Here is a 16,605-nt window from a genome sequence, read left to right as displayed (position 1 = left end):
AAAGAAACCATCAGAATGCCACCAGATGTAGAGTTGACTTGCAACAGCTTATGGTGGTAGGTTGTCACCTGAGCAACCAATCAGTATGGGACTTTGCAGTGCTTTGGAGCCTTCTAAAGTCCACTTTTGGCAATGTTATTCAGAAATGGAAAACATCTGATGTAAGCAGTGCAGCCACGTTCAGGAAGACCTCATAAACTGACAGAACGTGGACAACGAAGCTTTATACGAGCTCTGAAGCATCACGCACATCATCTCCAAAACATTCACTCAGGAGGTCTTGCAGGCCATTGGAACATCTATTAGTAGCAGAACCATTTATAGGAAACTGCAGTCCCAACATCACAGCAGTGAATGCACAGAGGCACCTGTGCTGGTGCTTGGAGCTTCATTCTTCGACTGTAAATGAGTGGAAACAAGTGCTGTGGACAGCCTGGAGAGTGGTATCTAAGCAACTCCATCATCCCAACAGTGAGATTTGGAGGAGTTTCTGTTATGTGTGTTAAGGGGTTTCTGTTGGAAAGGACTATGTATAGGAATATAACTACTCTAATACTGTCCCCCAATGCCAATGGGTACTGACAAATTCTGTATGATATGGCATTGCTTATCCTGTGGTAATACTTTGGTACAGCTACTTGTCTCTACCAAGAAGACCAAGCACCATGTCATACAGTGTTGAGGCTTGGTTTGAGAAGCAGAATATGTGCTAACTTCATTGGCCAAAGTCCAGATCTCAAAACTATTAAGCATCTTTCGGAGAAACTAGAACACTGTATCCAAGCACTCCTAACACGCCCAGCATCACTATCTGAGGCTCTCTGCAAAGAATGAAGGCAAATCCTTCTACACATCGATCAGAATTTGGTGGAAAGCATGTCTAGCATGCCTTACTGCAGTCATTGAGGTGCATGGGGGACCACCACCACAGTAAAAAATTTGAATAAAATCAAATGTCATCACCTTCTTCCTGATCAACTTTAGGGAGGTAATAGGCTGAACTGGATGGACATTATGTCTTTTTCAGCCTATCTTACCTTCTATATGTGTCCCAATACTTTCATCAGCATAGTGTATATACATTAAAAAGTTTCAAAAACATTATGCCTCAAAGAATTATATGAATAATATAATTTATTGTTTCCTTCAACATTGAATATCCCATAAGTGATCTAAGATCCCATTACTGTTGTTAATATCTGTCTCTTTCCTTGGACTATCCTAAGTGCTGTTCAATTACGTTAGTGTCTATAATACACATTTTCTAGATACATTTAGAGAAGCGTTATTAAATTGTGCAAAAGGTACCACAGAATTAATCTCATTTGGTTGAGTCTGCAAGCATTGTGTTGTGGGACATCATATTCTTTTCATTTATATCCTGGATCAATTGCCCTATACATGGGCACATCATGGCAGTTGACCATATGGTAAGGTCATATCAAGAATGGCTTATCAGACCATTCACATTATTCCATAGGGTGTAAGTTATCAGAATAGTGGGTAGCTCACTCCAATATAGGAGAAAGATTCTCATTACTTACATCGGACCTAGAGTGCTATTAAAAAGTATTTGCTCCTCACCCAATTTCTTCTATTTTTGCTAATTTATTACAATTTATATGTTTTAGATCGTCCAACTAATTTTAATATAAGATAAACACAATATCAAATAATAAAATACAGCTTTTAAATGATCATTTCATTGATTTATTCAAAACCTGTATCGCCCATGAGAAAAAGTAATTGCCTCTTAAACTTAATAACTGGTTGTGCCATCCTTGGCAGTAACATCGGCAATCAAACGTTTGCAACACCTTGGAGGCTTGGTGCACTCTTCTTTGCAGAACTGTTTTAATTTAGCTACATTGAAGGGTTTTAGAGCATGAATTGCACGTTTAAGGTCTTGCCACAACCTCTTAATGCGATTCAAGCTGTTACAGTACTAGTGGGGTGCCTAGGTAGGCATGGCGCGGGGCTCCCTGATCTTCACCCACACAACTGTCCCTTTCTGGAGATAGCCCTGATGGTGGACACTTCCAGGCCGCTGACTCTGACCCTACGCTTCCTAGGGGAGGAGAGGCAGGGACCACTGTACCTTTGCAAGAGACTACTACCCACTAGCACCGATAGAAAAGCCAGATGACAAAACCAACACGCACAGTAGAAACAGGACAGAGGCAGATGGTAAAGCCCTGGCTGATAACAGCGAGTTCTAGCGGACAAGCTGCCAGAAGCAGGATACCAAACAAGGCAGAGAAGCTAGCAGACTGAGGGAATAGCACAAGGTACTAGGACTGACCCTCAGCAGTTCAGAGTAGCTGGAACAACTCAGCAGACACTGAATACTGAACAATAATCGGCAACTCCCAGGCAGCCAGAGCTGGATAATATAGGAAGGCGGGAGGAGCCAATAGGTAGATAGACCTGTCAATCACCAGCACACCTCTCAGACACATAGCAGGGTAATTAACCTGACTGAAAGGCACAGGAGCTGTACACCCTGGCTCGTGTGGACAGAACAAGGTGGTCTGGCAAAATTAACTATGAGCTGACAGGCGTAACACAAGCCAAGACATTGACTTGACCACTACAAAACCTTAATTTTTCTTTTCTTTAGAGTAATTCAGAGGTGGACTTGCATGTGCGTTTTTGATCATTATCTGCTGCATAACCCAACTGCACTTAAGCTTTAGGTAACAAACTGATGGGCAGACATTCTCCTCCAGGATTTTCTGGTAGAGTGCAGAATTCATGGTTCCATCAATTATGACAAGTTGTCCAGATCCTGAAGAAGCAAAATGGCCTCAGACTATCCCACTAACACCATGTTTGACTGTTGATATGATGTTCTTACTGAAGAATGTGTTTTTTTTATTATTTTTTTATGCCTCATGTGATGGGACTCAAATCTTCCAAAAGGTTCCACCCTTGACTAATCAGTGTACAGAATGATTATCCCAGGAGTCTTATAGGTTATCTTAATTATTTATTGGCAATATGAGAGGAATATCTATCTTCTTTTTTGTCAGCAGTGATTTGCGCCTTGCAACTCTACTATGGATGCCATTTTTGCTCAGTGTCTTTCTATTGTTGAACCATGTACATTGATCATAACTGGGGCAAATATGGCAGTTTTTTAGATGCTTGCTTGGGTTCATTTATGACCTCCTGAATGAGTCATTGAAGCACTGTTGATGATATTTTAATGGGCCAGCCACTCCTAAGAAGGATCACCTCTATTCCAAGTTTTTTCCATTCGCTCGCATCGTTATTTGCTGGAGTCCCAGACCATTAGCAATGGCTTTTTAACCCTTTCCAGGCTGATTTCAATGTCTTTGTTTTGCAACGTTCTTTAGAACGTGGCATTATGTGTGACTTTTTGAGACCTTCACATTGTAGACAGGTTTTTTTCTTAAGTGATGTTTAGACTGCTCTTAGGTGCAGGTCTGGCATTAGTCGGCCTGGATGGGTCAATTGAAATTGAACCTTAATGTCAATTCAGTTTGGCTAACTACTTAATTTAGTAGCTAAGGGGACAATTACGTTTTGACATAGGGTCAGGTAGGACTGAACACCATTTTTTTTTCCTTCTGCATTTCGAGGCCGGAGCAAGCAAGATGTCTGAACTAACCAATGGTCCTTTTAGCATTGGTTATTACGTAATTCCATAGAGAATATTAACCATAAGGGTATATATTACCATCCAACTCTTCTTTGAGATATCAGCATTTGTCTCGAGTGTCACTCATCATAGCAGCCTGGACAGCTGTGGTCCTGATTAGCTTGAGGACACAGCACAGTTGCCGGAGCGGTTCTCAGCCCTGACACTCTCCTAATAAACATTCCTAGACTGTACATTCCTTGGCGCTTCTTGACTATTTTTAACCGTCTTATCTTATGCAACTTTTTTTTTCTTTATTCTTATCAGCTTCCCATAAACCTATTACGACCCTGAAGAATAACTAATGACAATCCTATACTCTTAATATTTTCTAAACGTTAGTGAATAAATAAGGTCACTAGTCCTTGAAGAACCCTCACTCATCTTATGCCAATTTTACAAGCTCCTTATATCCCCACACCTACATTTGCTAACCTTTTGTTCATGCATAAAGCACCGCAGGACAAAATCCAGATCTAATATTTACTTGTCACTTCCAATACGGACGATGGGGGTAGAGTGAAAGCAGGATATTGTGCTGTTGATTGTATTTGGCTGCCAGCTGTAAGAGAGTCATCTACTCGTCATGGGTCCAATATGATGACTATTATCGTGAAGAGCCATCTGAATTTCTCATCCATCTAGTTGTGTTTTCTATGGGAAAAATGTCTTTGAGGTTAATATAAAAAAAGAAGCTCAAGTTTTGCCGACATTCCTAGGGCGCAAATGCTTATTATTACTGTTATTCATTAATCAACATTCACTTTCGTAGCACTTTACATAAGACAAAGTTGTGGTAACACTTTGTGACACTCACAAAAAAATTGTGGGATATAGACGAAAGAAAATAGTGTCCAGGAGATTTCTTAGATGGGAGTTCAACGTATATGAGCTTACAACCTATAGGTAACAGTGAGTTGATACAGGAGATCAGGGAATGGAGTCTGCAGCTGTAGATATCTTGGGCAGGGTTATAGGCCACTCGGAAAAGATGAGTTTTCAATTATCTTTTGGAGTGATGGAGAATGTTGGATGGAATGAATGCAAGAATGCCAGAGAAGAGGGGAAGCACGAGAGAAGTCTTATAGGTGAGAACAAGGAGGTGACTAGAGTGCTAGAGAGTAGGTTGACACAGAGGTGAAGGTTTTGTGTAGGCTGTAATCAAAGTATCAGCTGGAAAAGACCTCAATCTAGTTGAATAGGTTAAAGAGGACCTAGAGAAACAAAAATAGAAGTCACGACTAGATAAAGAAAAAAACTGTCACATCCTTTAAATAGTGTATCCCACCCATTGATCTACAATAGCTCCTGATCTCCACCACCCAGTTTCAGTGTTTGACATTATGTTTTGTTAGGTGGAGATCACCCATTTGACAGTGCACTATTGTTGGGACTTGATAGCAACATAAAGGCAAATAGGGGTAGGGTGGTGATGTAAGGGGCTTCCTTGAAGGGTTGCAGCAAAAATTGCACCAAATTCAAGTGTTGTGGAAATTGGCATGCATGAAGGACTGGTTGCTGATAGGCTGAGAGTTGTGGTATAAAAGGATGATTTTCTGCTGCACCACAAGCAAAGCGCATAGACTAAGTAGATGAGCATAGGTGTTGCCTGCAAATTGTGTGGAGTATAATAGTCTGCAGGGCTGAAGAGTAATTTCTGCAAGAGGGACAAGGACTGCAGAGAGAGAGACTGTAGTGTTGGCGGCTGCTTCATCTTCTGAGAGCCCGCTGGGGAGTCAAAGCAGCTTAAGAGGGCTAATAAACCCTGTGACTAAACTGCAGGACAACCTGACCACAACCAGAAGAAGACCTCTAGGAGTTTATTGACATATAGTCCTAAGTGAGGTTGGCCTCAATAAGAGTCGACACATGCGCAAACGTCAAAGGACCGTTATAGCAGGCCTGATAGTGAAGATGGTGTGGCTAGCACAGACACTGGACTTATTATAAGGTACTAATACTTGAATCCAGATGAGGGACCGAGTCATTTTAGAGGAGCTTAGCTGGGGTAAACTGTAGCGCTTTTTCTAAAAGGACGATTTGGGGACACTAATTAATAAGGAGCATGGTGGAGAAAGGAGAAAGTGGGTGATTTTAGAAGAAATAGTGGGGAGGTGGATGAATCGAACAGCAAGGTTTATGATGGATTAGAGGTACTAGTTTGCTCCTTGGTAGAATAAAAAAAGTTGCAGTATAGCAACCGGGCTATACCAGCATATCCTAAATGCCTGTACTCCAGTCTCCACTGTTAGGAAGGAAAGGTCTTGAAAATGAGTTTGTGTTGAATGGGAGATAGTGGCGGTTGTGATATAGAAGGGACATGTGGGATACATTCCTGTATCAAAAAAGCCTAGTAGACGGGGAAGTAATACATAAAGGGCAAAACTTCCTGTTGTTGTCTTCTTAGGAACTTCAGAACAGTTTTCTGGGAAATCTTATTTGCTGAACACTGATCTATACGGATGCCAGAATAATTTGGACATTCATTCTCAGGAGGAAATAGGTCTTCAAGGATTGGTTTTCTTTGCATATTATTGCTCTTAAAGGGGTTGTCTAGGACATAGTAACATAGTTTGTTAGGCTGAAAAAAAGACATATACATAGTAACATAGTTCGTTAGGCCGAATGAAGACATTGTCCATCTAGTCCAGCCTGTCTATCCTCCCGTGTTGATCCAGAGGAAGGCAAAAAACCCCAAGAGCAGAAGCTAATTAGCCCTTTTGGTGAAAAAATTCCTTCCCGACTCCCTAATGGCAATCAGACTGTTCCCTGGATCAACCCCTAATAGATCCTACCTGCCTGTATACCCGGATTTACAAATATGTCCATCCAGTTCAGCCTATTTTCCCCCCAATTTTGATTTTAGAGGAAGTAATAAAAAAAGTCAATGAGATAGAAGCCAATTTTACCCAATTAAAGGAAAAACATTCTCTACTTGCAGTGCTATCCATGCTGACGGCAGGCTTGTAAATCAGCTGATTGGCGGCCGTCCAGAGTGGCAGATCCCTACTGATCAACTATGGATGACCTATCCTGAGGATAAGGTCATGAATAGTAAAAGTCCTGGAGAACCCCTTTAGGGTCCTTTTACATGGCTCAATTTCAGCAGTGTAACAACCATCCATTTACAAGATTGGTCTGTGTAAAGTCCTTATAAATGAGCACCAATGTTCTCTTCCTGATCACTCTTCCCAATACAATAGTATCATTGTCAGTAGCACATGCCCCATTCACAAGGCAAAAGGTGCAGCCGATAATGATGACTTTATCGGCTATCCGGAAGATGTGATCTGGTGAATGAGACTGAGCTGCAAATACCACATACAACCTTTGGACAGCTGTGGCGCTGTTTTTAGAAGAAACAAGTCATATTTTTCTAATCCTGTAGAACCTTTTGAATTTTTGACTATAGTCTAAAGTATGTTTATGGGCAGTTTTTTCAGCAGAGGCAATGTAGTAATTCTTTGGCTACCTGTCCACGGGCGTTGCGATATCCCACGGCGGATCTCCGCCGCCGGGGAGCAGGAGCAATAGGGCGGATCTCCGCGGTCAGCCTATTTGACACATAGCCTCACCACGGAGAATGGCAGCAAATTGCAGCATGCTGTGGTTTGCCGCCCGCGAGCGGAGAATCTCTATGGTTCTCCGCTCGTGGATAGGGGGGCTGCGCTTTCCATAACAACGCAATGGAAAGCATGCGCTGCACTCCTCGCGGCCAGATTAATGCTGCGGGGAACGCAATGCAAAAACGTCCATGGACAGGCAGCCTTGGTGTTTTTAATACATCTATTAATGGCTTTAGTATAAGTGTACAAGAAAACTATGGAGCAGCTGGGGTGATTTCCCTAATCGTTCTACACAAATAATGCTGAGTTCAGAATTCGCCTCACTGTGACTGGGTTATTTGGTCAACTTCCTGGACGGAAACTTCATAGTCTGTTATTCAGGAAGATGTTGTCTGGCTTACCTCTCAGGATTGTCTGCCAGGCTTCATAGAACTGTAGTGAAAGGAGGAGCGGTGTGCTGCCACATGCTGCACTGCAAATGGATGACAGGAGCCAGAGTCGATGGAAAATGTGACACTAACAGTGATGGATATTGTAATGTCTTCCAGTGTAAACCTTATAATGAGCGAAACGTGATTCATCCACCTTCTGTAAAAACAGTGCCGGGTAATATATACTGTGTTTCCTGAGATTTCACGACTGCAAAATGTCAAATGGTGCCGCCTGTTGGAAATATGTATCATTACAGTCACTGAATTCCATTGTTACACACAATGGAGCACTTGGAAAATATAAATATATTTTTTTAATGTTTTTGTACATAGGAGCAGTATTATAGTAGTTATATTCTTGTACATAGAGGGCAGTATTATAGTATTTATATTCTTGTACATAGGGGGCAGTATTATAGTAGTTATATTCTTGTACATAGGGGGCAGTATTATAGTAGTTATATTCTTGTACATAGGGGACAGTATTATAGTAGTTATATTTTTGTACATAGGGGGCAGTATTATAGTAGTTATACTCTTGTCCATAGGAGACAGTATTATAGTAGTTATATTCTTGTACATAGGGGGCAGTATTATAGTGGTTATATTCTTGTTCATAGGGAGCAGTATTATAGTAGTTATATTCTTGTACATAGGTGGCAGTATTATAGTAGTTATATTCTTGTACATAGAGGGCAGTATTATAGTAGTTATATTCTTGTACATAGGGGGCAGTATTATAGTAGTTATATTCTTGTACACAGGAGCAGTATTATAGTAGTTATATTCTTGTACATAGGGGGCAGTATTATAGTAGTTATATTCTTGTACATAGGAGGCAGTATTATAGTAGTTATATTCTTGTCATAGGGGGCAGTCTTATATTAGTTATATTCTTGTACATAGGGGGCAGTATTATAGTAGTTATATTCTTGTACATAGGGGGCAGTATTATAATTTATTCTTGTACACAGGAGGACAGTATTACAGTAGTTATATTCTTGTACATAGGGGGCAGTATTATAGTAGTTATATTCTTTATATTCTTTTACATAGGGGGCAGTATTATAGTAGTTATATTCTTGAACATAGGGGGCAGTATTATAGTAGTTATATTCTTGTACATAGGGGGCAGTATTATAGTAGTTATATTCTTGTACATAGAGGGCAGTATTATAGTAGTTATATTCTTGTATATAGGGGGCAGTATTATAGTAGTTATATTCTAGTACATTGGAGGACAATATTATAGTAGTTATATTCTTGTACATAGGGAGCAGTATTATAGTAGTTATATTCTTGTACATAAGGGGCGGCATTATAGTAGTTATATTCTTGTACATAGGGGGCAGTATTAAAGTAGTAATATTCTTGTTTATAGGAGCAGTATTATAGTAGTTATATTCTTGAACACAGGGGGCGGTGTTATCGTAGTTATATTCTTGTACATAGGAGCAATATTATAGTAGTTATATTCTTGTACATAGGGGGCAGTATTATAGTAGTTATATTCTTGTACATAGAAGCAGTATTATAGTAGTTCTAGTATATAGGAGGCAGTATTATGGTAGTTATATTCTTGTACATAGGGGGCAGTATTATAGTACGGTAGTTATATTCTTGTATATAGGAGCAGTATTACAGTAGTTATATTCTTGTTTATAGATGTACTAGTCATATTCTTATACACAGGGGGCAGTATTTATTGTAGTTATATTCTTGTGTAATGAGGGGATAATTAGTGTTGGTCTAGTATCTTTTCTGGTAATATTTACCAGTGTTATCTTTTTGACTGATGTCTTGTGAGACAACACTCCTGCTGCTATTTTCTAAATGGTGAAATTGTTTTTTTAAAACTCGAATTTCCTAAATATTTTTTTTAATTTGATTATTTCAGGTATGCTGCAAAATGGGAAGAAGTTTGACTCATCCAGAGACAGAAACAAGCCTTTCAAATTTCGGTTAGGACGGCAGGAAGTGATTAAAGGATGGGATGATGGCATTGCACAGGTTTGTATGGTAGATCTTGAAAACGCACAACTTCACTTTGTAGATTGTGTGCAAAATCTAGTAATAGGCTGCTTTGAGTATTGGCACCAATTTTTTGATTTGCACTAATCTAGATCATACACATGACTGTCCATTCTAGCCAGCAATACAGTGCGGAATATTGAGCTAAATTGGCATCCTCCCCCGGACTCTGTATATATTCTCTTCTGGGTGCATTGCTTCTGAGAAAGAACATCTCCATATATACAGTGTGTGACATAGCCTGTGCTCCAGTGCACGGAGAATGCATGACTCCATCTGGAAGGAACTACATGCTAATGTGCAGGAGTCCTTATATAGGGAAGACTAAGCTTCGTTCATAACATGCTGTTATTGACAGAGCTGAATGCCTCAATCACTTTTGGCTTTTTTTGTGTCCGTTATTTTTGATGTCTGCTGAGCTGTGTGAAGACAGCAATTTGTACTGTGTGTATATATATAGAGAGAGATGGCTGCATGCCCCCGTCACCAATGTGGCACCAATATCAATTATGCTGCTATTTTTGCATCATAATCTAAAATATTTTATGTGCTCCCTATGTGTATTTTCATTTTAGCATCACTATAGTCTAGACGTATCCCGCTAACATAAGCAGCCTATGATTCATGGGTGTCGGACAACCAAGGTACTTTTAATAGAAAGTCAAACTTCTTCAGCTATGGAAGTACAAATTCAAGTATAGATGATGGGGAAGGGAAGTATTGACTCAATTGCCTAAAGGTTACCATGGTGTAAAGAGCACTTCCAACTAGAGGTATTTTCATATACAGATGTAGTGAATGTTAAATGTTTGGTGTGCTGCATTAATTGTGTAGTGCATGAATGCTATTGATATGCTATTCGCATAACATGACTACTCCAACAGTATAATTCCAAGTGAATAGGGATGAGTGAGTATACTCGCTAAGGCACTACTCGCTCGAGTAACGTGCCTTAGCCGAGTATCTCCCTGCTCGTCCATAAAGATTCGGAAGCCGCCGCAGCTGACAGGTGAGTTGCGGCGGGGAGCAGGGGAGAGCGGGCGGGAGAGAGGGAGAGAGAGATCTCCCCTCCGTTCCTCCCCTGCTCTCCCCCGCAGCTCCCCGCCCCGCGGAGGCACCCGAATCTTTAAGGACGAGCAGAGAGATACTCGTCTAAGGCACATTACTCAAGCGAGTAGTGCCTTAGCGAGTATACTCGCTCATCCTTACAAGTGAATAAACGGCACTCCATGTAAATAGAATAGGTGTGCTACATTAACACTGCAATGTGCTGTGAACGTGTGTTTAGCATGGCTTCATCTGTACTGTATATATGTTTTATACTGAACATATTTTTTAGGTGACTATCTGTATGAAAAATTTTGAAGTTTTCCTGCTTCCATACTTGTTATTGAACTGCACACTAAGCTGTCTTTTCAGCTTTCCTGTGTAGCCTGGGACAGAGTCAGCAGAGTCATGTCATTATCATTAGAAAGCAGGAGATTTTAACAGCAGCTCAGTTGTACTGCAACAGGCCCAGCTAAGGCAGAATAGTAACACTCGACTGTATTGTATTTCCTGGCCTCTGTGGAAGGGAACTCTACTCCATCAGTCCCTGAAGACTGTGGTTATCTATTATTTATATATATATAATAATCAATATGGCCACTCCAGAAAAATGTAATTCATGAAACTAATATTACATACATAAGAATTTTACTTATAAGAAATTATACAAATACAGTAAGGACTGAAAGATGGTGAACACTGAGTCATTTTTCTTGTCTTTCTTTTCCTTCAGATGAGTTTGGGTCAACGAGCAAAATTGACCTGTACACCAGATGTTGCATACGGAGCCACTGGACACCCAGGAGTCATCCCACCCAATGCTACCTTGATTTTTGACGTGGAGCTTTTAAAAATTGAGTGAATGTACAAAAGGGCAGGCTGAAAAAAGATCTCCAAAACCATTATCCACCTCTTCCTTTAACTGACCACCTCCATCACCACCATCTTCACCGCTGGAGAAGTCGAAGAGATTGAATAGGGCCACTTCAGCAGAAAGGGGCCACACAGTTCTTCACATTACACCATGGCACTGTCAAAGCAGACTGCATTGGCTTCCCTTGCAGTCTTCTCTGGCATTATTATGACAGGACTACATGGAATTTATGGTCTTCTAACTTAGGTCAATTTTAGCAATGAATCCAGGCAGGTTTTTACCAAGGTCATTGAGATATGAAGAACTCATTGATCTCCCATTGCATCTTTCTTTTCCATCTAGATCAGTGAAGCTTATAAAACTTGTTCATGCTCAAGATAAAATGAAGACCTTCCAAATCACATACATTCCACCAAGTTTCTGTACACAACTTTTCACTGTTAGAAAGTGTCCGTAGGTTTGTGATATATTGGTGGTGTTATTCATTGGCTGTTTATAGGCTGGAATTCATCTACCACATACTTACATGACAAAACGCATACAAATATGAATGTATTTAATGTGTGGCCGGTTTGAAACCAGAACTGAAAACCATCTGCTGCTGATCTTTAAAGTTGTCCTATTCTTGGCAGCTAAAAGAGGCAGTCCCAAAAATTGGAAATCAAATGGCATCAACTAGTGTAGTTGAGCAGGAAAAGGTCTTCAAAAAATGTATTTTATTATTATTTTTAATTTATCTATTTTTTTTTATTAAAACGAAGCCCTTTAATATAGAAACGATATTTAAAGTTTTTTTTGTTTTTTTTTTGCTGTATAAAGTTGGCTTATTTGCTTTAAAATTGCCCATTTAAAAAAAGGTCATTTTTCTTATTTATCTTCTATTAAGAAATTTTACAAAATTGTTGAAGAATAAAAAAAAACTTCAAAAATTTGCCAGAAGGGCTGCCTCTTTAAAGGGCCTTAAGGAAAACTACCTATGTTACTTTTATTTAAAAAAAAAAATGTTTTAATACATTCATCAAGTATCTTCCCAGATCTTGGCCTCAGCCGAATGAAAAACAAAATTTAATGAAACAGAGAAAAAAACATATACAAAAAAATTATCCGCTCCAGAAGAAGGGGGCGCTCATTGCTGTTATTGTCATTTTAATTTCTTAAGTGGTGTCTGTGTTTTTTGTCTTGAAGCTTAAAAACTTTGTTGATTTCTAAGAAGACAAGCAAAGGGAAAAAGAAGAAACGACAACAATCACAAATAAGTCTGCTGTTTTAGCTATAACACTCTCTAAGTTGTACATTTTGTTAAAGCATTTCCTTCCAGTGGGGTAAATGGTTTTTCGCAATCGGGTGTTAACGGAAGTAGCCATTTTGTGTGGTGAACCAATCCTCGTGAGAACACAAGCTAGCTAGGGCTCCTCTTACTTTGATACGTAAATGCAGGCCAAAAACACCACCTTTTAGGGTTTTTTTTCAAAAACAGCGCCCCAATGATTGATCGGCTATGACTGGTATTGCAGCTGAGGCCCATGCAAAAGAAACTAGTAGAAAATATGGGGAAACCAAGCCTTCCCATGTGCTAGAAATAATACCGTAACTTCATTTCTCAGGGTTCAGTGATTGAAAACTGCTGCTCAACCATGAAAATTGGCTCGGCAAACAAAATTGCTTCCTCCAAAGTGTGTGGGAAAGGGACAGAATTTTTTTTTTCTGACTGTAAAGCTTCGATGGGCTATCCGGAAGCAAGAACCTTTAATTTGCATGTGGCATAACTCACAGTACAAAAAACAACATAATAAACAAGATAAAGCCCACTGCCTTACAGTACACTTAGGAAAGGAGGTGCTCAGGGGAAGTTCTCAGCACATTCTGCGCACAAATGGGCATTAGCTAACGGTTATCTTCTGTATCACACCAACTCAGTCTTGTAAGTCTTGCTTGCTGCTGATCTAAAGAGAGCCTCTCCTTTAACTATGTATACACAGATCTATATATATATATTACAAAGAAGAATAAATTTTAAGAAAATCATCATTGCTTTGTGTGGTTCTTGTTTTGTTTTTAACTTTGTTTTACTTTCCGTAATTGAGCATTACATTTGGAACAAGGTATACTTAGGACACTTCAGTTCCTTCTGAATAACCACCCTTTATAGTGGCATTTCGCTCTGTCTATGGGTGGGTATTCCCTATGTCTTTGTTTCTTTCTTAATTTCCTCAAAATGCTCTGGAAAGGCATTTTGAACAAGTGTTTTTGGAGCACACAAACTCTTAAACCGGTTGTTCAACTTCTAGCCATTAATGACGTATCATTATAGCCCACAACCTAGGACCCCTGGAGATCAACTGTGCCCCCTGGGCCAGTATCTTAGCATACAGAGCTCTGCACATTGCACAGTGGCTAGGGTTGGTATTACGGGCTGAGTCCCTTTCACGTCACTGGGACTCAGCCCTAGTACCAACCTCAGCCGCCAAACAATGTGTCTGCTTCAGGCAGCAAAACTGCTCCACACACTAAGACACTGGCCTGGGTGAACAGCTGATCACTGGGTTCCTAGGTGGTGGTTCCCTATTGATGACCTATGCTTAGGACAGGTCATCATTGGCTAGAAATGAGACATTCCCCTTAAAAATGTGTTAACCATCCTAGCACAGGAGAGCCTCAGATGAATCATTCATTGCTGGTAATGGGGACGGTGTGTATCCTTCTGAAGGCTATAGTTGTATAAACTTCAGTTAACACTTTAGTCAGAGTTACAAGTATAAGTTGTTAAGGCCTAATATCAAAGTGCCCCAGCAGAGTAATGGCTCTTTTATATGAGCTGACAGTCTTTTAAATGACTGTACGAGCGATGACGTCACCACTAAGGTCGTCAGCTCTCGGGCAGAGCCTTTACACAAAGACTTGCTGTTGGATCACGGGATGCTCGTCTGCTTCTCTCAACGCTTCACCTCCTATGTGAAGCGCTAAGCAGAAAAGCGTTTACAAAGGACAAGAAGCCAGCGAGCCAACAAGGTTTTTTAAGCTGACTGAAAAGTCAGCGTAAGAAACTGCGAATGAATAGTGAACGATTTTTGTGCATTTACATTGAACGATTATCGCTCAAATTAGTTTGTTTGAACGAATTTTGAGCAATTAATTGTTGCGTGTAAATGGGCCATTACACAGTATCCTCCAAGCCTCCAGTGGGCCCAGGCGCTAACACAGTAATAGGTCTCAAAAGTACAAAAGGAGACAATTACATTTGGATGTTCACTTTGTAGCCAATCACTTACCACTAGGGTCTATTCATTATGGGATGAGTCATGACAGACACATATATGGAATCTGATAATCCCATTATAACTCAATGGGGTCCATTGAGCACTGGTGGTATCCATCATGGGACAGATCTAAGAGAACATTGTGACTTTTGTTATCAACGTAAGCTACACTGCAGATGTAAATAGAGCCAAAAAATGGATCTTCAAATATTTTATATAGATGGAAGGTGGACCCTCAGAATCAGCTCCTCTGGTGGGCCAAAGGTACCCAGTCCAGAGCTGTCAATGTAAATTGTTTACTAGGCACTTGATTTGCTCCCAAAGTGCTGCCAAAATGCCAAGTCATGTTTCATTTCAACAGAAGATACTAAGTGGTACCAGGATTTTTTTTTGTAGTATGGACCAAAAGAGTGCCATCCTATGAGCATACTTGGAGTCTATGAATGTCTCGCAAATGAAGCCATATTTGTTTTGAATGCATTTTTCACTTTTCAAAGCCCCAGGTATCCTGAAAAAACTCACAAAAATGATTTGAACAATCGAACAAGAAAAAACATTATAGCTTTCAAACCAAATGGGAATATGGAACAATGAAGCACGCATGGCCTTATTAGTTGCCCAAGGAGAAACAATATCCTTCCTGAGCTTTCAAACTTGCATAAACTTAAAAAAGGGGAAAATGTACAGTGTTGAAGGAGTTAATCTCATCTCCCATTTCTTAGAGTGTGTTCACACATTGTATTAGGTCTATGGCAAATGAGAGGTCAGCAGCAGATTGAGGATATTAGCTTGCTGGCACAGATTATGCATTGACGTCACTGCATCATGCCACTTGTGCCAGGTTGTAGACAGCAGAAACAGGATTAGGACACAGCAGCTTGCCATCAAAATGTGGTTCGGTGAGTGCTAGGGGGGCACTGTTAATGTGTGTGTGGGGTGGTGGGGGGGGGGGGCATGCACAAAAGGAAGCATTACTACATAGGGAGCACAAAGGAAGGCAATAAGAGGGGCACTATTTCTTTATGGAACCTAAAAGGGGCACTATGATTGTGGGGGGAACCAGGTATTATACTACTACTATCTGGGGAACTGTAGAAGGGGCTGGGAAACTGAAGAGCCAGAGAGGTCTGTGTGGCAAAGAGAAGATGTGGATGGAAGCAGTCTTCATAGTGGTCTTAACTTGATGGACAACAACAGGAAAAGTGAGCGAATACAATCAAGAAGACTTTACCAGTTAAATCAAGTGACTCACAGGTGAAAGTTTAACATGTCCGGGAGCCTGGTCTATGTTTCCCCCTGTTGTCCCTCCTCTATGTGGGGTAGAATTTAAATTGAAGTTGCTCTTCCACCATCCTCTTGGTTCCTGAATTTTGTTCTCCTGCCCTCCCTCCTTTATGCTGTGAAGTTAATTTTTGGGTTCTCACTTGAGGGTGTCATATGTTTTGTCATGCATCTGTATATTTAATGGATTTTGTTAGATTTTGGTTTTTCTCTTTTGGATATTCAAGTCACAGCTGGTGGAAACTGGAGATGTTGGAAACCTGTGGAAAAGATGGACATGCTCCCCGGGAGTCCTGTGCTCAGCATATTGTTTCCTGCTCCATGCTTACTATATAAATAGTAAAAAGATTAATACTGAAAGTGTTGGCCCTTTAATAAATAATGAAGGAGAAATTGTAGAGCGTGATGAGGAGAAAGTAAATCTATTAAACAGTTTTTTTTACATTGTATTCAC

The 16,605-nt window shown here is 40.2% G+C and overlaps 1 protein-coding gene across 1 annotated transcript in view; it reads left to right on the top strand.

Annotated features, from left to right (window-relative positions):
• The window catches only part of FKBP1B (FKBP prolyl isomerase 1B), a 55,440-nt gene extending 41,802 nt beyond the window's left edge, over positions 1-13,638 (top strand). Inside the window, exons 3-4 of the mRNA XM_066596675.1 lie at positions 9,559-9,671; positions 11,473-13,638. Coding sequence (XP_066452772.1) covers positions 9,559-9,671; positions 11,473-11,601 — 242 coding nt within the window. The 3' untranslated portion in view covers positions 11,602-13,638. The remainder of the gene's footprint in view (positions 1-9,558; positions 9,672-11,472) is intronic.
• The last annotated feature ends 2,967 nt before the right edge of the window (positions 13,639-16,605 follow it).

This window comes from Eleutherodactylus coqui, chromosome 1 (assembly GCF_035609145.1).
Source record: "Eleutherodactylus coqui strain aEleCoq1 chromosome 1, aEleCoq1.hap1, whole genome shotgun sequence".
NCBI lineage: Eukaryota > Metazoa > Chordata > Amphibia > Anura > Eleutherodactylidae > Eleutherodactylus > Eleutherodactylus coqui.
This window is presented reverse-complemented; position numbering and strand designations above follow the sequence as displayed.